This window comes from Eriocheir sinensis, chromosome 52, assembly GCF_024679095.1.
Source record: "Eriocheir sinensis breed Jianghai 21 chromosome 52, ASM2467909v1, whole genome shotgun sequence".
In the NCBI taxonomy this organism is placed as follows: Eukaryota; Metazoa; Arthropoda; class Malacostraca; order Decapoda; family Varunidae; genus Eriocheir; species Eriocheir sinensis.
Genome location: NC_066560.1, coordinates 12,412,958 through 12,435,119, shown reverse-complemented (window position 1 = coordinate 12,435,119; position 22,162 = coordinate 12,412,958). Strand labels below are relative to the sequence as shown.

The window sequence follows — 22,162 nt, the reverse complement described above, 5'->3', positions numbered from 1 at the left end:
TTATTATTATTATTATTATTATTATTATTATTATTATTATTATTCTCATCAATGAAAGTGAAGTGGAAGGAAAAGGAGGGGAGGGGAAGGGGAGAAGGGGAGGGGGGAGGAGGGGTTAGCCAGGTGGACTCTATTCCCGGTATTTGCGGCCAGTAGATCGACACACACACACACACACATACACACACACACACACACACACACACACACACACACACACACACACACACACACACACACGACCCCTCCGAAACCGTGACAGCAAATCGATCCGTCCCTTGGTGGTGGCGGGCCGGCGGGTTGGGGTTGGTGGGGTGGGGATGTATGGGTGGTGGTAATAGGAAGGGTGCGTAGGTGGCGTGGGTGTGGTGGTAACGAGGGTGCGTGGGTGGTGGTGGTGATGGTATGCATTGGTGGTACGAAAGGGGCTGTGGTGGTGGTGGTGATGGTGGTGGTAGTGGGTGGTAGTGGTGGTGGAGGTGGTGATGGTGGTGGTGATTATAAAAGGTGCTATGGCGTTGGTGGTGGTGATGGTGGTGGTGGTAATTATTATGTAAAGGGGCTATCGCAATGGTGGCAATGGTGGTGGTGGTGGTGGTGGTGGTGATGGTGGTGGTGGTAATTATTATGTAAAGGGGCTATCGCAATGGTGGCAATGGTGATGGTGGTGGTGGTGATGATGGTGGTGATGGTGAATGTGGCTGGTGTTGTAATTGCGATCTTAAAAATAACATCAACAATAACAACACGAATAATAGAAAACAACAAACATCAACAACTAAAATAACTAAATCATCACCACCACCACCACCACCACCACCACCAACAACAACAACAACAACAACAACAACACCACCACCACCAACAACAACAACAAAATAAAAACAAGACAAAAAACTTCCCTTCCTATTCCTTTCTGTTTCCTCTTTCCCATTCCTTTCCTATTCCTCTTTCCTATTCCTCTTCTATTCCTCTTTTCTATTCCTCTTTTCTATTCCTCTTTCCTATTCCTCTTTCCTATTCCTCCTCGGGCTTAATATTCTTCTACTTACCTCATCCAACTTCCTTTTCCCTCTTTCTTCTTTTTTTATCTTTTCATTCACTTCTCTATTTTTTTCCTTTCATTCATACACATCAAATATATTTTTTCTACGTACCTTTTTTATCACGATTTCCTCTTCTTTGTTTCCCTTTTTTTTCCTCTGTCGCTCACATCATTTGCTTCTTATTCTCTACTTTTTGTATATTTTTTCTTCTTTATTTATGTTGCTTCCTTCTTTTCGTGATTTCTTCCTCTTGTTCTTTCTTTCCGTCTGTCTGTCTGTCTGTCTGTCTGTATGTACTTTGTTATCGTCTTAACGCGCCTAATTGTTTCCGTCTTGCCTCGCCCATATCTTCACCATGACGTCCCTCAAGCGTTGTTCTGGGTGTGGCCTTCGCATGGCCAAGCAGTACTTTCTTTCCAAGGACGTTTGTAGGTTCTGCGTTAAGACTCAGAAGGATGATCAGAGGATCATAGAGTTAGAGAATAGGGTTACGACTCTCGCCGCCCAGGTACACTTACTGGTTAGTGCAGCAGCAACAAGCCCCGCCTCCTCCTCCTCCCCTTCCTCTTCCTCTTCTTCCTCGTCCTCCTCCCCCTCCTCTTCCTCTTCTTCCTCGTCCTCCTCCCCTCTAGTATTGTCTTCAACCACACAGCAGCCCCTCCCATCCTCCTCCTCCTCCTCCTCGACCATCTCCGATCTCCCCCTTCCCACCCTCCTTCTCCTCTTCTTCCTCCTCTTCCTCCTCCTCCTCCCCCCCCTCCTCCTCGCCGGCCTCCCCCGTCTCCCCCCCCCCCACGCCCCGCCCACCCTCCTCCGCCTCCTCCTGTCCCTCTTCCTCCTCCTTGTCCTCCGCCTCTTCGCTCGTCCCTCCCTCCCACCTATCCTTCACCTTCCCCTTCCCCTCTTCCTCCTCCCTCTCCTCGTCCGTCCCTCCTCCCCACCTCCTCTCCCTTTCACCTACTCCTCCTCCTCCTCCTCCTCCTCCTCCTCCTCCTCCCCTCCCCTCCTCCTCCTCCGCCTCAAATTCCTCGCCTTCCTCTTCCGTCCCCTCTCCCCTCTTCCCGCCCACTCTCCCCTCCTCCTCCTCTTCTCCCTCTTCCTCCTCCTTGTCCTCCGCCTCCTCGCTCGTCCCTCCCTCCAACACCTGTCCCTTACCTTCCCTTACCCCATATTCCTCCTCCCTCTCCTCGTCCATTCCTCCCTCCACCACCTCACCCTCCCTTTCTCCTTCTTCCTCTTCCTCCTCCTCCTCCCCCTTTCCACCTTCCACCTCTTCCACAATTTCTCCTCGTTCTTCACAGCAGGTCCCTCCCCACCCTTACCGCTCTCCCCGACCCCCATCACCCAACCCACCCGGCCCCCTTCCGACCGTCGGGTTCTTGTTGTTGGTGATAGTCAGGTTCGTTATGTTGACAGGTATTTGGGATACAAGTATAAGAACAGGACGAGGGTGTGGTTCCCAGGGGCAGGGGTGGGCCATATATCAGACAGGATTGAGGCGTGTATGGCAAGCGAGGGATCGAACCCCATTGTCTTTCTCAGCTGTGGCGGAAACGACGTTTCTCGTGTGCCAAGCGAGGACCTTCTCAGGCGTTTTAGAGAATTGTTAGGCAGGATACGTGACGCTGGTGGGTCACCAGTAGTGTGTGGCGTCCTGCCAAGGAGGGGCGTTGGCGATGGATGGCTGTCAGGGCGATAGCAGTGAACAGCAGACTTGCTGAGCACTGCGAGCGCAATGGGTGGCTGTTCGTCGACAATTGGGACCTCTTCTTTGGCAACGACGCCCTCTACGCCCGTGACGGGATACACTTGACGTTCAAGGGTGTTGAGGCTCTCTCAGACTCCCTTGAGCGAGCACTTGGTACCCTGAGGGATTTTTTAGTATAGGCGAGGGGGGGAGGAGTAATGGGAGCAATGGGAGGAGTAATGGGAGGGGACATCTAGCTCATAATATAACCAGGCAGCTTAGAAGTAATTCTAGAGGAGTAACAGAGGACGGGCTAAGAATCTTCTATACTAACAGCAGGAGCCTCAGAAACAAGATAGACTTACTAAGGGGTGAAGCTTGTTCAGAAAATTTTGACATAATAGCGATCACTGAGACATGGATAGACTTTGCTAATAGAAATTTTAGGTCAGAATTTGAAATAACGGGTTATCAGATGTTTCACAAAGACAGAAGGGGCAGAAAGGGAGGTGGAGTTGCTATGTTAAAGACTCACTTAAATGTTTAGTTGACAACTCAGTCAAAACTAACATGGATTCAGAATCAGTTTGGGTGGACGTTTACAAAGGAAAGAAAACTAACTCTAGGAGTTATATACAGGCCACCCAACCTTAACAGGCAGGACACGAGTATATTACTACAGGAGATTGGCAGGGCAGTATGAGTAGAAATGTCTGCGTAATGGGGACTTTAATTATAGGAATATAGACTGGGAAGATCTAGTGGGTGACCTGGAAGCCGAGGACTTTCTTGAAGTTATACAAGATAATTTCCTTAAGCAGGTAGTTACTGAGCCTACCAGAGGAGATAACATATTAGACTTAGTCCTAACCAATAATGGGAACTTGCTACGTGAGTTGGAGGTGGGCGGAGAGTTAGGAAATAGTGATCACAGAACGGTTCGTTTTAGGTTAGACTGGGCGGTAACCCGTGATCCAAACCCAGTGTTAGTGCCAGATTTTAGAAGAGCAAACTACGAGGGCTTCAAGACATCTTGAAGGGGTAAACTGGGATAATTTAGGGATTCATGAGGCCAGAACTGCGGATTGGAGCCAGGAGAACCAGGTAGAAATGTCTTACAATAATTTAGTTAGAGTAATAGTAGAGGGCAAGAACAGCATATACCACAGCGAACACTTAGAAAAGAAAACAATGATCCTAAGTGGATGACTCGTGGACTAAAACACGAGATTGGGTTAAAGAAGGGAATTTATCAGAAAATAAAGAATGAAACACATCTCAGGGGCCGGTACGTCGAACTATCTAGATTAGTTAAGAAAAACACCAGGATAGCAAAAGAACTATGAGATCAAAGTAGCAAAGGAGGCGAAAAGTAATCCTAAGGGCTTCTTTCAGATGTATAGAACAAAACACGGGAGAAAATTGGACCGCTGAAATCAAACACAGGGAGCTAGTAGAAAATTACGAAAATATGAGCACATTGTTGAACGACTACTTCCTTTCAGTATTCACACAGGAGGATCGAACGACTATACCGGAAAGAGTTCAGGTGTACGAGGGCGGGATGGCGATAAATTGAGGATATAATCATTACCAGGCAAGTAGTTCAGGATGAGATAGATAAGCTTAAGAAGAACAAGTCGCCAGGTCCTGACGGGATATTTCCGAGGGTATTAAAGGAGCTAGGTGATATAATCAGTGACCCACTAACCGACATCTTTAAGATGTCGGTAAATACTGGCTATGTGCCGAGCCTATGGAAAGTAGCTAATGTGACGCCGATTTTAAAAAAGGGGGACAGGTCAGTTGCTTCAAACTATCGCCCAATTAGCTTAACATCGGGTATAGGGAAGATGCTGGAGTCCATGATAGCCAGGAACATTCAGGAGCATTTAGAGAAACATAGCAATTCACGACTCGCAGCATGGGTTCACAAAAGGTAGGTCATGCCTCACCAATCTCTTGTCCTTCTACAATAAAGTATTTGAGGCGGTTGACAGAGATGAAAATTATGATGTAATCTATCTTGATTTTAGTAAAGCGTTTGACAAAGTTCCTCACCAACGACTGTTGCTTAAATTACAGGCTCACGGAGTAGAGGGTAAAGTTTTGAACTGGGTCAAGGCGTGGCTTAGCAATAGGAAGCAAAGAGTGCAAATCAATGGTAAAAGATCTGACTGGGGATGTGTTACGAGTGGGGTCCCACAAGGTTCGGTATTAGGTCCACTTTTGTTTATTATTTATATCAATGACTTAGACACAGGAATTAGTAGTGATGTTAGTAAATTTGCAGATGATACCAAGATCGGTAGAGTAATTGAGTCGGATCAGGACGCTAGTATTCTCCAAGGTGAACTCAACAGATTATATGACTGGGCGGATAAATGGCAGATGGAGTTCAATGTAGGGAAGTGCAGTATTCTGAGTGTAGGTAGGAACAACCCCTCACATAACTATTGCTTAAATGACACTCTCATAAGTAGGTCTGGGTGCGAGAGGGATTTAGGGGTCTTAGTGAGCTCTGATCTCCGTCCAAGGGCACAATGCATTCAAGCTAGAAATCGAGCTAATAGGGTACTGGGATTTATTTCAAGGAGCGTAAGCAACAGAAGCCCCAAAGTCTTCCTCAAACTATATTTAGCATTAGTTAGACCTCATCTTGACTATGCGGTTCAGTTCTGGTCACCCTACTATAGAATGGATATCAAAATGTTAGAATCGGTGCAGAGGAGGATGACTAAGATGATTCAGGGGTTGAGAAACTTGCCATACGAGGAAAGACTCAAACAGTTAAACTTGCATTCTCTAGAAAGGCGAAGGGTGCGTGGAGACATGATCGAGGTTTATAAATGGATGAAGGGCTTTAATAAGGGAGACATTCATAAGGTTTTGTTGGTAAGAGAACCGGGTAGGACACGAAGTAACGGGTTTAAACTGGATAAATTCAGATTCAACAGGGACATAGGCAAAAATTGGTTTACTAACAGGGTGGTGGATGAGTGGAATAGGCTTAGCAGTCATGTGGTGAGTGCCAATACAATTGTCACATTCAAAAATAGACTAGATAAATTCATGGACAGCGATATTAGGTGGGGTTAGATACACGGGAGCTTAGGGTCAAAGGAGCTGCCTCGTACAGGCCTACCGGCCTCTTGCAGACTCCTGCGTTCTTATGTTCTTATGTTCTTATGTATGTATGTGTTTCTGTCTCTGTCTCTGTCTGTCTGTTTGTCTGTCTGTCTGTATGTGTTTCTGTCTCTGTCTCTGTCTGTCTGTCTGTCTGTCTGCCTGTATGTATGTATGTATATATGTGTTTCTGTCTGTCTCTGTCTGTCTGTCTGGCTTTCTGTTTCTCTCTCTCTCTCTCTCTCTCTCTCTCTCTCTCTCTCTCTCTCTCTCTCTCTCTCTCTCTCTCTCTCTCTCTCTATCTGTTCGATCGTTGCCAATTAAATGAAAACGAAGATGCGGTTTTAATTCTGCAGTACATCTATCGGCTTTACTTCCCCTCCTCCTCCTCCTCCTCCTCCTCCTCCTCCTCCTCCTCTTAAGGGGGCTCAAGGGGTACAGAAGGGATATGGCAAGAGGGAGAGAGGGAGGGAGAAAAGTAGGTGGGAAAAGAGACGAAGAGAGAGAGAGAGAGAGAGAGAGAGAGAGAGAGAGAGAGAGTGGTGTCCATATCATACAATCTCGGTGGCTGCAGAGAGGGACACGTATATCTCAAAACCAACCCCGCCCCCCCTCCATGCCCCCCGTGCCCCCCTTCACCCCTGCCCCCCTCCTTCACCCCACTCTCACCCCACCACACCCTTGCTTGCCCCACTTCACCCATTCCACTCCCTCTTGGTACTGGCCTCACCCCACTCATCCGTACCTGCCCCATCCTGCCCCCTCCCCGCCCCGCCCCGCCCCGCCCTCAAGCCGTGACCGTGGCAGGTTGACAGACAGGTAAACAAACAGATAGAAAAATCAACGTAAAGAATTAGTTTTCCGTGTGGCAGCGTGGGCGAGAGTCATGCCTTCACACACACACACACACACACACACACACACACACACACACACACACACACACACACACACACACACACACACACACACACACACACACACACACACACACACACGTACACGCACACATCTTATCGGCTTCATGGGGTGGGAAATTCACTACTCCCATCAATGTCCGTGTGTTCCTTTCTCCGTCCTTGTCCGTCTCTCTGTCCGTCTTTCAATCCGTCCTCGTCAGCGGCGGCGGCGGCACAAAGACGTGGAGATTCTGCCGCCGCCGCCACCTCCGTTATTTGCGTCATGTCGAATTAAAGGGAAAAACAACAAAAGCGAAAATATAATAAATGAAAATGAGTTTGTAGAAGTAAATACTGAATTGCATGTGAGTTTAAACAAATGCATAAGAAAGATGATAAAAAATACAAATCACTGAATAAAAACGACGTAGAGAGAGAGAGAGAGAGAGAGAGAGAGAGAGAGAGAGAGAGAGAGAGAGAGGTTTATTTTGACATCTGCTCTTTTCTTCCTATTTTTCTCATGTTCCTCCTCCTCCCTCCTCTCTCTCTTCTCCCTCCCCCCTTCCTCCTTCCTCCCCCCCTCACATTTCATCATCATCACTTTCCGCGCTGCGACACTCTTTATCTTCTCTTCTTTATTACTTATTATTACCCTCCCAGACGCGCTCCCTCCTCCTCCTCCTCCTCCTCCTCCTCCTCCTCCCTAGAGCGACTCTCCTCCTCCTTACACATAATTATTTTCCTCTTCCACGGAACATTTTTACCCTCGACTGAGAGAGAGGAAAAAATGAAAAAAAAAATATAGAGAGAGAAAAAAGTAAATAAATAAATATAAAATCATCAGTGTTATTTATCCCCAAAAGCAGGAAAGAAAGTAATTAAAACGTATTCATCAGGGAAGTTTTTATATATTTTTTTTTATCGTTCGTCTCCCCCTTCCCTCCCACTCCCCTTCCCCCCCTTAAGATGACGCAACGGACAGGTGAGTCTGGATCCTGATTACCTGTCCGCTCACCTGTGATTTACCGGCGCTCAATTATTAGTATTTGTTGCTGCCTTGGTGGGTGGTGGTAGTGGGGGTGATGGAGAAAGTGTCGTTTATAAGTTAAATATTAGCGGTAACAGTAGTAGTAGTAGCGGTGGTGATAGCGGTAGTGGAGGTGGTGGTGGTGGTGGTGTGGTGGAGGTGGTGAGGGGTGGGTGAGGTGTTGGTGGTATTGATAGAAATATTAGTGGTGTTGGTCTGCTGAGGATATGATGGTGGTGAGTTAGACTTGTGGTGGTGATGGTGATGATGGTGGGGTGGAGGTATTAAAAGTGGTGCTTATTGGGGAAATGAGACTAGTAGTAGTAGTAGTAGTAGTAGTAGTAGTAGTAGTAGTAATAGCAATAGTAATAGTAATCTCGTATGCAGTGAAGATAATTTTATTTGCAATAGTAGTGATAGTGAAAATGAAAGTAAAAATAGTGAGAAAGATAATGATGATGATGATGATGATGATGATGTAGAAATGAATTGCTAGTGATGAGAAACCGTCCCTCATTCTCCTCACTCTCTTCTCTCTCTCTCTCTTTTCCTCTTCATTGTGGTGTTGGGGTTGCGGTGGTGGCGGCGGCGGCGATGGGATGGGGAGGGGAGAGCAGACGTGGGTAGGGAAGGTAGGAGGAGGTAGTGGGGAGGCTGAGGTTATTAACATTTTTTTTTCTCCTGCGAGCGATGAGGAGTCTTCCACTTTTTCTGTGCCGCGCTGTAAAGGGAGACTCGGCCGGCTGTGTGGCTGTGGCGGCGGTGGTGGTGGTGGTGGTGCTTGTGGAGTGTAGGCAAGAAGAGAGGTGTTGCTTTCTTCTCTTGCGGTGTTGTTGGTAGTGGCGGTGTTATGTGTTGCGTGTGTAAAGGTTTTGCGTGTATCCGTTAGCGGTGTGTTGTGCTGAAGAGGCTTCGTGGTGGTGGTGGTGATGATGAAGGAGAAAAAAAAAGTAGGCAAGGTTTGGAGGTGAAAAGGTCCCTTACCCTGGTGTTGTGGTGTTGTGGGTGTGTGGTGTTGTTTGTGTAGGTGTTTTGTCTATTGGTGGTGTGTGTGTACTTTATCTGTTAGTTCGGCAAGGTGGTGGTGGTGGTGGTGATAGCCTTGGTGGTGGTGCATTGGAGAGGAGCTAAAGATACACAGAATAGGGATAAGATAAGTCAGAATAAAGCAAGGGAAATAAGATAGGGGCAAGATAAGGGAAGATAAGGAAGAGACGATAAGGAAAACACAGGTGATAGGATAGGATAAGAGATAAGGAGTAGGAGAAAGGATAAGGGAAAGCATAATAGCAAGGAAGATCAAGGAGAGACGATAAGGGAATGAGAGGGGGTAGAATAAGGTAAGGGATAAGGGTTTGGATAAGGATAATGGGAAACGAAAAGACTATAAGAGGAGGATAAGGGAAAGACTAAAAGAGCGTTACCAAGATTACAGCAACAGGAGCATTGGGGGGCAGGGGCGGCGGGGCAGAAGATAGATGTAGAAATAAGGAGACAGTGATGGAGGGGGAGAGAGAGAAGCGAGAGGGGGAAGGAGGGTCAGGCAGGCAGAGAGGAGTCGGCGTTCAACATCTGTGAGCGGCGTAAATAGGAAAATAGGAAAGAGAGGAGTGGAGAGAGGGAATGAAGGAAGGAAGGAAGGGCTGAAATTGAATAAATGCTGGAAGTAAATAGTAAGAGCTAAGTGAAAAAAGGAAGGAAGGATGAAATAAAGAAAATATGGGAGAGGGCAAGGAGAGAAAGATAAAGAAGGGTGGGCAGTAAGGCGTGCATGGAGGGAGGAAGACAATGATGAAGAGAGGAAGATAATAATAAGCGAGAAAGACATAAAAGAACATAAGAGATATTGGTGCAAAATCCCCTCGTGGCCAGCCTTGCAAGCACCCCCCCCTCTTTTCCCCCACACCCCCTCCCCTTTGCCTGCTTCTTCACCCTTCACCCCCACCACCTTGTAACCCTCCCACACCCCTTTCCCTTTAAACCCCATCCACCCCCACCCTTTGCAACCTCCATACCTGTGCTCTCACCCCAACCCTGAACCTCCACCCCTAGTCCCCTCTATCATCCTCCCTTTCTCCCTTCTCCTTGCTTGCCCCACCCTGTACATGTACCTCCCTTACCGTCTTTATTTACCCCCCTCTCCCCTATCCTTCCTATTACCACCCCCATTGCCCCCCCCCCTCCCCCCGCCTTGCAATAATCCTCCTCTTCCCTTCTTCTTCAGCCTTCCTCCACCCTTACCCTTACGGTCACCCTTTGCCCTGCTTTACTCTTTTGCAGCTCCCTCCATCTCACCCTCCTCCCTTTTGCAGCCCCAGCCTCCACCTCCCTCCCTCCGCGGCATAGACAACCGATGCGACAAAGCGCTCTAGAGCCACTGCAATCTTAATCCCTCCCGTGACAATGTCTGGCGCGGCCTTTGATGCTCCGCGGGGACAAAGCCGCCGCGCCCTCCGTCTGTCTTGCACCGCCTCCTCCTCCTCCCAGGGTGTTCCGCGCGCCACATGTTGCACGCCACCCACCCGCCGCCCACCCTCACTCACCCTCCCACTACGTCCCCCTCAATGACGTCTCAATCACTCTGTCTTTCCATGTGTATGTGTGTGGAGAAGGGGAGGTCTTTCTTATCCATTCCTGTCATTTTTTGCTTGTTTTTCCTGTATCTCGTTTTAGTTAATCAATGTCTTTGTCTCTCTCTCCCTCTTCTTGGTCCTCTTTTTCCCTGCTTATGTTTCCTGTTATCCTTCCCTGTCATTATTTGTTTGGTTTTCCTCAATCTCGCTTCAATCAAGGTCTCTGTCTCTGTCTCCCTCTCTTAATCTCAATCTATCTATCTTTTCACCATCAATCTGTTTTTCTACTTATACTTTCAGCAATCCCAGTACTTCATTCCTGTCCTTTTTTCCCCGGTTTTCCCTGTCTTTTTTTCACTACTCTATCTGTCTTCCTACTTATATTTCCTGCCCACAACGTTCTGCCACTTATCCCGTCTCTTTTATTCTCTCTATCTCGCGTCAGTCACTGTCTCTCTGTGTCTGTCTTCTCTCTCTTTTCTCGATCTATCCGTCTTTCCACTCGTACTTCCCGCTCACAACATCCTGCCATCTATACCAATCACTTTTTTTTCTTCACTATTGGTATTTCTTCTTAATTTCATTCTTCATTCAGTTAGCATAAGCCTTTCTTCCGTCCTTTTTTCCCTCCTTTCCTTCCCTCTTTCCATTCCTTCCTTTCCCTGTTTCCTCCTATACTTATATAAAATTATCTTCCTTTCTTTCTCACTTCGTTAACTACCTTCCTTCTCCCTCCACTCCTTACCATCCCTTCCTTCCTTACCTCTTAAATACCCTTCTCTCTCCCTCTTCCTCCCTCCCCTCTCCCCTCTCACCCCTCGGCAACACCTTCCAGTAGGGGGATGTGGGGGGTGGGGTGGGGTAAAGAGGGGCTGTGATGTGGCTGGGGTGCGGCAAAGAGTCATTAAAGAGGACAAGAGGCATCTGCCCCTCTTAGCTCCTTGATTACGTGCACCTCTTCCTCGGCTTCCTCTTTATCCCACTCTCTCTCCCTCTCCCTCTCCTCTCGCTTTCTGTCGCTCTCTTTCTTCCCTTCTTCCTTCCCTCAAACCATATTATCTCTTCTGTTTATTTTTTTTCTCTTTCTATTCCTTTTTTTCCCCTCCTTTCTTCCTTTCTTTTCCTTCATCCGTTCATTTCACTGGGATAATTTTCTCTTCATTTTCTCTTTCTTTTTTTCTTTCATTCCTTTCTACTGCTTTTTATTTCCCGTTCCTTGTTCCTTTTCTTCTTCTTCTTCCGCTTTCTCTGTTTTTCTCCTCTACTCTTTATCTCTGTTCATTCTTTCCCTTCCTCCTCTTCCTTTTCTCTCTCCTAGTTCTCTTATTCTGTCTTCACTTTCCCTTTCCTTTCTCTCTCCTTTCTTTTCTTTCTCTCTCCTTTCTTTTCTTTCTCTCTCTTTCATTCCAATTCCACTCCATATTCTTTCCCTCTTCCCTTCTCTCTTCTCTCCTTCATCAGATATTCTTCCCTTTACCTACTTTATCCCTCCTCCTCCTCCTCCTCCCCCCCTCCTCCTCCTCCTCGTCCTCCTCCTCTTCAGGTATTTATGTTCGTCCTCGCCTCGCTCACCTTTAATCAACAGTCAGGTGCATGCATTTTTTTTTTTATTCATTTAATTCGTTTTTACTGACTATATCGCGTGGATTCGGGCCGATACTGTACTTTGTTTATTTACTTATTTATTTATTTGTTTGTTTATCTATTTATTTATTTCTCTGTCCATCTATCTATCTATTTCTATCTATGGGAAAATGCTTAGAAAGTAATCCATTCTGTGTCTGTTTGTATGTGTGTCTGTGCGTCTCTTTACTATATACGTGGAGAGAGAGAGAGAGAGAGAGAGAGAGAGAGAGAGAGAGAGAGAGAGAGAGAGAGAGAGAGAGAGAGAGAGAGAGAGAGAGAGAGAGAGAGAGATAGAGAGATAATGAAAAAAAGTAGATTAATAGATAATGAAAAATACATCAGATAGACAGATAGATAGATAGATAGATAGTGATAGAGATGATACCGTAGCTCCCCCAGGTGCCCTCCAGGTAATGAGTCCCGTGTTCTCCCACAGGTGAAGATCTGGTTCCAAAATCACCGGTACAAGATGAAGCGCGCGGCCAAGGAGAAGGCGATGTCCGAGCAGACCTCCTCCAACCAGGTGAGATGACCCCCCCCTACCCCCTCATCCCCACCCCCCTACATCACCCCACCACCACCAGCAGCATCCCAAACCCAATACTCTAACACACCTTATCACCATCATCATCACCACCCCCAACACCCCCCCCTCTATATCACCCCACCACCAGCATCCCCAAACCCAATACTCTAATACATCTCATCATCGTCATCATCACCGTCCCCAACACCCCACCACCCCCAACATCCCAAAGCACACCTCATCACCATCATCATTATCTCATCACCACCTCCAACACTCCACTGTCACTCCCACTACCCTTAATTCCCCTCCACCACCAACCCCAGCACCCCCAACACCCCACCATAACCCCTTCCATCACCCCACCATTACCATTACCACCATCACCACCCTCACTGTCACCCCCACCCCCACCACCCTCACCACTACCACCATCACCAACCACCATCATCACCTCCACCATACCAGTCACCATTCCACTACTCACTCTCCTTATCACCACTACACCATGCTCCTTTCACTATATCATCATCACCACCATCACCACAATCCCCCACCCCACCCCGCCATCACCACCACCATGCCAGTATAACTACCTGTACTATATTTTAACATCGCCTTTTTACTTGCTTATTTGTTTGTTAGTATTATAATTATTTTGCTGCCTCCCGCTTGTACACACGCACGCACTCTTTTGCTCCTTCTTACCCCTTCACTTCTTCTTCCGCCTTCTCTTCTTGGCCCTCTCCTTCTTTTCTTCCCGTCTTCCTTTCTTCTTGCACCTTCTTCCTTACCCCTTTCCTTCTTGTCTTCTTCCTTTTTTCCTTTCTTCTTTCCCCTTCTTCCTTGTCCCTTCTCTTCTTACCCCTTCCTTTCGTACCCCTTCCCCTCTTCTGGCCCCTTCTTCCTATGTCCTCCTCCATTTTCTACGAGCTAAATTGTCCTGCCTGAAACGAGCTTTGAGTATTTCTTCATTACGCATGCATGGAATATTTTTTTTTTCTCCTGGAACTAATTTTTATGTGATGGTAAAAGTGTTTGTGTTGCAAGAATTTTTATCTCATTTATACGGTGATGTTTGTCACGCCTAATTTATCAGTCTATGGTTATTTTATCTTTTTGTTGTGGCATGATGGCAACTGTATTTATATCCCTCTGCCGTGCACATTTTTCATATCCAATGCCTTGTACCTCTTGAATAAAGCTGTTTTCTCGGGTCATGGCTTTCTCTTTTTTTTCGGCATGTTTGTATTTTTGTTGCGACATTTTTCATGCACGAGGATGTTGAAGATGGCTTTTGGTTGTAACTTATTACGCTTGTTCCAAACTCGCTGGGCTTCTCCTCTGGCTCAGGAACGCTTTATCACAACGCATGTATTATCACAGAATAAGATTACGCATTATTTTAAGTCTCATTGTTGAAATATTTTGATATACATAACATACTGTACTGATGTATCCAGAGTGAAGACTGACTGACCGGCACAGATGACTAATACATAGATAAAATAACAGGCGCACTGACGTACACTTTCACACGGCTACTCAGACAGCCATGAACAAAAACACAACATAATTTTATATGTAAAAGGTCCCACATCACCTCACTCACTAAGTCCCACATACAGACGGACAAACAGACATAGACGAAGATCACAGCAGTCACACCTGATGATGTGACGTACAGACAGATACATAAACAGGCGCACTCAGACGACCCAAACATTCACAGAAATAATTCAGCACATCCAGACTGCAGACTCAGATTCTGACACACATGCTAACCATGACTGACGCAGACACAGGTATTCACAGACCCAAACACACACACACACACACACACTGAGCCCCGGCGTGTGTTGCAGAGCGCCACGTCCCCGCGCCGCATCTCCGTGCCGGTGTTGGTCAAGGAGGAGAACGCCACCAAGGGTTCGTCGTCGTCGTCGGGTGCCGCCGGGGAGGGCAAGCTCGGCCACCACCGGGACTCCACGTCCTCCTCCTCCAACCTGGGCGGCTCCAACACATCCAGCCTCCTACCGGCGCACCTCACCTGTGACTCAGCGGGCGCCCTGGACCCCTTTCGCACGCAGGGCTCCGCCACGCCCGTCACCGGCGCCGCCTTCCCTTCCATGACGCCGCTCCACCACAACGTCAACAACGCCTACCTCCACCACCAGCGAGCGTGGTAAGGCCGGCGCCCCTGCCTCGCCCCCAGCGTGCCGCCTCGGCCAGGGCGCCCCCAGCAGCCAGGCCCAGCGGCACGCCGCCCCACGCCAGGCCGCCCCGGTGCACAACCCCACACACCCACGGCTGACGGGAGGCTGACGCTGCTCCGGATCTCTCTCTTTCTATCTCCTCTCTCTCCCTCGTTCTCTCACCTCCCTCCCTTCTCCCCGCCCGAGGAGCGAAGTGCTGCTCCCCGCCGCCGCCCTCCGCCTTGAGGTAAGGCCAAGGTCGGTTGGAATATTGAAGCGCCCAGCCAACGAGGCGTCGCCGCTCCCGCTGCTGCTGCTGCCGTCGCCGCCGCCGCCCTCTCCGCCCTTCCGCCGGGTGCCCTCGCCGCCCCTCCGCCCGGTGCCCTCGCCGCCCCTCTGCCCACTGCCCCTCCGCCCCGCCGCCCCGCTGCCCCGCCACACGCCGCGGCCACCATGCATTAATCAGTGTTCTTCGTGTACAGATAAAACATAGAAAAGGTCTTACACAAATATTTTATCCGTTTAGGTAAATAAGATAAAAAAACGAGAGAGAAGACGTGTGTGTTCATAACTTGCTTCATCACCACGAAAATTACGTTGGAAAATACGTCGGCAAAGACTCTTGAAAGTAAAACGACTCATTGGTATTCCGACGTGGCGCTGCGCCGCCGCTGAAAGTGGATCACGCGGGGCCCGGCGGGGCGCGGAGGCGGCCAACAAAGGGCAGGTATTTGCAGTAATTCGGGGCACCAGTGAACCCGCGGCTCCCGGGACGTAAAACTTTTGTGATCCGACATATTGTGGCGGTGGAGTGAACGTGACTCGCCTCAAAATAATCCCTCGTTATGCATTCACGCCACACCGGTACAGCGGCCGAGAGTGATAACAGTGACGTGGCGCGATGGTCAAGGGTGTTTATTTTTCTTGGTTTGGCCTTTCAAAGTGCAGGGAATGTTTCGTGGGCGAGGCGGGCTGTGCTGCTGCTGCTGCTGACCCCTGCCCCTCCTGCTGCCACCGCTGCTGCTACTGTTACTGCTGTTGCTGCCGCTGCCCTCACAAGGGTGGCAGATACTTGAGGGCGTCCGAGGACTGGGCTGGACGCGGGGTTCTGGCGGTGCTCGGGCTGGGCCGCGGCCTCGCCTGGGGACACTCGCTGCTGTCCGTGTCGTCCGCGGCCGGGGCGGCTCACGGCTCGCGGCCAAGACTAATGGTCAGGGAATCGGAAAATTGTTAGCAGTTTTCCGTCCGTTTTTCCGCGTCGTCCGGCGGGGCAGCGGCTGAGCGGCGCCAAATCTCCGGCGAAGGACCATAAGCAGGAATTTGTCTCCCATGTGGAGGCGGCTGCGGCGGTGGCGGTGGCGGCGGCGGTGGCGGGGTCGGGCGGCGCTGGTGCTGTCACGGCTATGTTGTTTTTCCATGGAGCGCACACCGTCCTCCTCAAGGGCCCTCCAGCCTGAGGGGCGCGTCCCGACCCAAGCGCGCCGGCCCTGGCTTCGGCCCCGCGCCGCGCTCAGCTCGCCTCCCGACGGCTCATTTACTCCCTCGAGTGTTCAGTATTACTTGCTAAGCCATGCTGTGCCGGGAAGACCAAGTGGGCTGCAGCAGCGGCGGGCGGCGGGGGGCGGCGCGGGACTGGGTGGCCGGAGGCCAGCGGGAGGGGATCGGGACGACACATACCATTTGGTTGGTCCAGCCGTATTGATCGGCAAAGCTGGACTTCATAGAGCCACATCCTGGAATGTGGGAGATACAGGGGAAAAATTATGAAAAAAGTGTTTCTCTTTCACTGGAACAAAACGGGAGCCGGTGTTTCAGGGCAGCAGGGTACAGCAGGCCCGCCAGCAGCAGCAGGCGCACGCTCTCCCGCCCGCCCCGCCCTCCCTGCCTACCTCCCCGCCTGGCCGCCTCTCCCTCCACGCGGCCGAACATCATCGTTACTACATCATCATCACGTCACTAACACGTCCTTACCCCCGGCCGGAGAAGAGGAGGAAGGGGAGGAGGAAGAGGATGAGGAGGAAAAGGCTGTGTGGGTGTTGGGCGGGGAGGGGTGGGTGGGTGGGCCCTAAACCTTACCACCGCCCATTATAATAACACAGGACAGGCCTCGCCGCCCACCCCGGCAGGAAGAGGCGGGAGGAGGAGGGCGAGGCAGGAGGGAGCACCTTCCACCCACCATCACCTCCATCACCTCATCACCCATCACCACCTATCACCTCCATCACTCACCTTCCAACATTACCACCAACCACCACCCACACACCACAACCATCACCTGCACTAATGATCAACACCTCCTACCTACCTCTGCCCACATACCTGTCATCACCACCACCACCGTCACCACCACCACCACCTACCTGCACCGCCTCCTCCGTGCTAAAGAGTCCCACTGAAAAACTGCTCCGACCAACCTTGTGAGTGAGGGAGAGAAGAGAGAAGAGAGAGAAAGAGAAGTAGAAACAAAGAGAAAGAAAGATAAACAGTAATAGAAAAAAAAAGAGAAACAAAGTAAGAAAGAGAAAAAAAGACAAACTGTAATGAAAAAAAGAGGAAACGGAAAGAGGAAGTTAAAGGAAGCTTCGAAGGGAATGATCCGTTCTCAGGAAGGAACTCGACAGTGAACTTGGAGGAAAGAGGAGGAGGAGGAGGAGGATGGAGAAGAAACTGGAGAAAGGAGGCATCGAAGGAGCAGTGTGGAGGGAAAGGAGAACAAGAGAAAGCGTCGGAGAAAGTGTCTACAGAAAAGAACGCCGAGGAGGTACAGTGCGGAGCTGGAAAAAATGGAGGACGAGTGTGGAGGAGGAGGAGGAGGAGGAGGAGGAAGACGACGAGGAGGAGGAGGAGGAGAGAGCTCAGCATAATACTCCCGGAGGCCGTGTTAGTGTACATAGTGTAAAAATTATAAAAAAAAACTGGACCTCCTCCGCAATAGAACTTTTAACGCTTTTTCGACCTGATTCAGTGTGTCCGTAAATAAAAAAAATTAAAAAAGTAATAACAGTAATCATAACGGTAATAATAATACTGCTTAAGAGTAACTAATAATTATGGTTATTATAATGTTAACGATAATAATGGTAATAATTAATAATAATAACTTATTCTGTGTCATAATATAAACTGCTGTGTCGTGTGTGTTTGTGTGTGTGTGTGTGTGTGTGTGTGTGTGTGTGTGTGTGTGTGTGTTGGCGTTATATACCTTCCTTTAGTTTTGTATAGTAATCCTGCCCCCTCCCCCCCCCCTGTGTCTGGTCCCTGAGAGAGAGAGAGAGAGAGAGAGAGAGAGACGAGAGTAAACGAAACTCACATAAAAAAATGACAAAATTAATACTTGGAAAAATCACACCAAGCAATTTTTTCTTCTTCCCATCATCTAATTTCCCTTCCTTCCTCTTCCTCGCCCCCATCACTCCTCTACCCTCCCCTCACTTGTCTCCCTTCTCTCCCTTCATCTCCCTTTTTGTAGCCTTACTGAACCTTTTCCCTCCTCTTCTCCCTTACCCCTTTAAATTTCCCCTCCCTCTACCCCTCCTCCCTCCACCACCCCCTATTTTCCCCTCCTTCTCCCCAAAATGTGTCTACTCGATATTGCTTTTCCCTCCCCTTCCTCATGCTCCCCTTTCTCCCCTACCCCTTTAAAGTTCCCCTCCCTCTACCCCTCCTCCTTTTCCCCTCCTTCCAAAAATGTGTTGACTCAGTGTTGCTTGTTACAAATTCACCAGAGAAAAACAAATGTAAACAACAACGACAACAACAACAACAATAACAACAAAAAGACAAAAAAAATGTTGGAAAGTTAAATTGTAAAGTCGTTTGATCGTTTTGTGTGAAGGATAAAGAAATAAACGACGTAGACATTAACAACGACAACAACAACAACAACAACAACTACTTGGAACAGAAAAAAATATGAAGAAATAAATAAAACTTGGAAAAATGAAAATGTGTGTGATTTTTTAATGTTATTTTTGGGATGAATTATTAAAAGAATGTGTTGGAGAGTGAATCATTGTGTGTGTGTGTGTGAGAGAGAGAGAGAGAGAGAGAGAGAGAGAGAGAGAGAGAGAGAGAGAGAGAGAGAGAGAGAGAGAGAGAGAGAGAGAGAGAGAGAGAGAAAGGTAAGCTAAGTGACCGGCCACCACACCTCACCTCACCCCACCACCACCACCACCGCTATAGGGGGGGGTGGGGGGCAGGGAGAAGTAAGGGGGGGGACACAGTAACTCTCCCTCAGGGTAACAGATGGCGCTGATGTCGGGCCCAGCACCTGGTTGGTCCTCCCCTAAGGTCTATATCCTCCCCCTGCCCCCCCCTCCTCGTTCCCCTCTTTACCCCGCTGTCAACCACTCCCCAGGCCAGACCAAAAGCCCCATCCTCCCCCCCTGTTATCTCCCCTTGCTCCCCTGTCCCCTTCCACCCTCCAGTCCCCTTGTCAACTCCCCCAGGGCAGCCCCAGTCCCATCTCCTTAAAGCCTATCTATAAAACCTCCCCTGCTCTCCCCTGTCAAGCACCCCTTCAGCCCCAGCCCCTGTTAACCTCCCCCAGTCAAAACAATCCCCCCCTCCCTCTCCCCAGCTCAAAATGAGCCCCTCAGCCTCACCATGTTTCTATTCCCCTCACCCCCCGTCCTTATCTCCCCTTCCCTCCACACACCTCCCCACCCACGTAACCACACCCATCCCCCTCGCTTGTGTTCTTCCCGTTTTCCTCCACACAAGAGAACAAGAGATCACGTGACTCTTTTAACGTTTCGCCGCCGCCACCACCACCTCCACAACGTAAGGTTAGTGAGGTGAGGGTCAGATGTCTCTCCCTCTCGCCCTATCTCGCTCGTCTCGTTTCGCCTCGCTTGGTTCATCTCCCATTATGGATTCTCTGTATTCGTGTTGCTGTGTTCTGCCTCTCACGGGTGTCTGTGGAGGTGGACTGTGGCTATGGGGGAGAGGGAGGGACATGGGGGGGTGGAGGAGGAGGTGGAGAGGGCATGGTGGTGGTGGCGGTGGAGTGGTAAGAAGGTGGGGGTCGGTCTGAAATCCGTCAGTCCACTTCCTCTGGTCTCCTCTGTGGTCTGACTGTGCTGTGGGGGGGTAGGGGTGCATTAAGGGTCTGCATTGTCTGTGGTCTGTGGTCTGTGGCGTGCGGTGGTCTGCTGGTGCGGTTTTGTGCTGTCAAAACCTGTAACCAGTTGTGATAAACAGGTCTTTGTATTTTTATCGATGGTTTTACATGTTCATTAAAGTGTTCAGTGGAAGCTTGTGAGCGGCACTTTTATTTGTGTGTTCACCTTTACCTGTGTGTGTGTGTGTGTGTGTGTGTGTGTGTGTGTGTGTGTTGAAATTGCACACACTTAGTCATACATACATAGGAGGAGAGGCCACCTTTAATTATTTTTACACACACACACACACACACACACACACACACACACACACACACACACACACACACACACTCACTATAATTTTCTCATTGAGTTACATGACAATTATGAAGACATGATATTTTAGACACTGATACTGAATGGCCGAGAAAAATACTTAAGAAAATTCCATTAGAGATAAATAAAAAAAGGGAAAAAAGCGCGCCATTATAGATATACGAATAAATATATATAGATAGATAAGAAGATACATAAAGTGATTGACAGTCAGTTGAGTATTTGGTATCTGTTTCGGGACTTACTCTTCACTTCTCTTTTGGCCACTTCCATTTTTTTTTAAAGAGGCAATGATTAGCATGCTCTTTTTTTCTCTTCATTATTTATTTTTGTCTCCTGTAGCCGCTCTTCTATACTACTCTTCTGTATATGGGCAGTGATGAACGGGCCTTTTTTTCTCATTATTCTTTTTGCCCTTGAGCTGCTTCCTTTACTGTAAAAAATGAAAATAAAAAATCGTGTCGAATTGTGAAACTGGTCCCCTTAGAGTCGGGGTTCTCGTGAGCGCGCCGCCGCCAGGACAGGGAGAGGAGGCGGCCAGCTGTGAGTCCTTTGCTTGTGTTCGTCCTTTGTGGATGTGATACAATAATAGACGTATACGTTAACTATCGCTCCATCTATCTGGTGGACCCCCTGGAAACCCCTCCCCGCACCTGCCCCCCCTTCCTGCCCTCCCACTCTCCTTGTCCTCCCTCCCTTTCTCTTCCGTTCCAATCTGTCCCTCCCTTATTTCACTCCTATTCTGATTTTTCTTCCTCTCCCTTTCCATTTCCACCCTTGCTCCACTTCTCCCTACCTCCTCGTCCTCCCTCTTCTCTCCCTCCCTCTCCTTGTTCTCCCTCCCTTTCTCTTCCGTTCCGATCTGTCCCTCCCTCATTTTACTCCTATTCTGATTTTTCTTCCACTCTCATTCCATTTCCACTCTTGCTCCACTTCTCCCTACCTTTTCTCCTTTTCTCCTCTCCCTCCCTCTCCGTGTTCTCCCTCCCTTTCTCTTCTGTTCCGATCTGTCCCTCCCTTTTTTTACTCCTATTTGGATTTTTCTTCCACTCTCATTCCATTTCCACCCTTGCTCCACTTCTCCCTACCTCCTCGTCCTCCCTCTTCTCTCCCTCCCTCTCCTTGTTCTCCCTCCCTTTCTCTTCCGTTCCGATCTGTCCCTCTTTTATTCCTATTTGGATTTTTCTTCCACTCCCATTCCATTTCCACCCTTGCTCCACTTCTCCCTACCTTCTCTCCCTCTCTCCTTGTTCTCCCTACGTTTATCACCCTGTTCCTTCCCCCTCCCCAGCTTCCTCTTCCCTCCCCTCTCACACACTCCCCCTCCCCCTCCCTCACTCACTCCCTTCCATTTCTGTCTTTCTCTCTTTCACCTCCTATGTTGATATTTCCCTTTTTATACCTCCATTCCATTTTCACCCTTCCTCCATTTCTCCCTGCTTACTCTCCCTCCTTCTCCCTCTCTCCTTTTCCTTGTTCTCCCTACGTTCATCTCCCCGATCCTTCTCCTTCCCAGTTATCTCCCTCTCTCCCTCAATGTGGATGCCCTCTCTCCTCCTACCTTTCACATATCCTCCCTTTCCTATTCCCACTTTTCTCTCCCTTTTCATTTTCTTTTTTCCCTTCCTTCCATCCCGTTTTTCACCCTCTCCCCCTTCTTCACCCCTCTTTATTTTCTACCTTTCCCCTCTTTTCCTTCTTGTTCCCTTCCCTTCTCTTCTCTCCTTCTATTCCTCTTCCCATTCCTCCCTCCGTACCCCATTCCCATTTCTCCCCCATTCCTCCCCCATCCATCCTTACCCTTCCCTTTTCTCTCTCCCTCAGCATCCTCCTGCTTTCAGTCAAGGGAGAAAAGAGGAGAGAAAGAAGGACAGAGAGGAAGGAAGGCATGCAGGTTTACAAAGAGCCTCGAGAGCAAATCACACTCGGAAACCCTTCGTGCGATATCTCAAGGTAAGCTTCTTTCCCTCATTCACTCTCTCACTCTATCTCCCTTTCTTTCTCTCTCTCTTAATG

General features: G+C 48.9%; 1 protein-coding gene across 1 annotated transcript in view; it reads left to right on the top strand.

The window, feature by feature from the left end:
* The window catches only part of LOC126983091 (homeobox protein Nkx-2.1-like), a 66,456-nt gene extending 46,491 nt beyond the window's left edge, over positions 1-19,965 (top strand). Inside the window, exons 4-5 of the mRNA XM_050835593.1 lie at positions 12,421-12,507; positions 14,376-19,965. Of these exons, the coding sequence (XP_050691550.1) occupies positions 12,421-12,507; positions 14,376-14,699 (411 nt within the window). The 3' untranslated portion in view covers positions 14,700-19,965. The remainder of the gene's footprint in view (positions 1-12,420; positions 12,508-14,375) is intronic.
* The last annotated feature ends 2,197 nt before the right edge of the window (positions 19,966-22,162 follow it).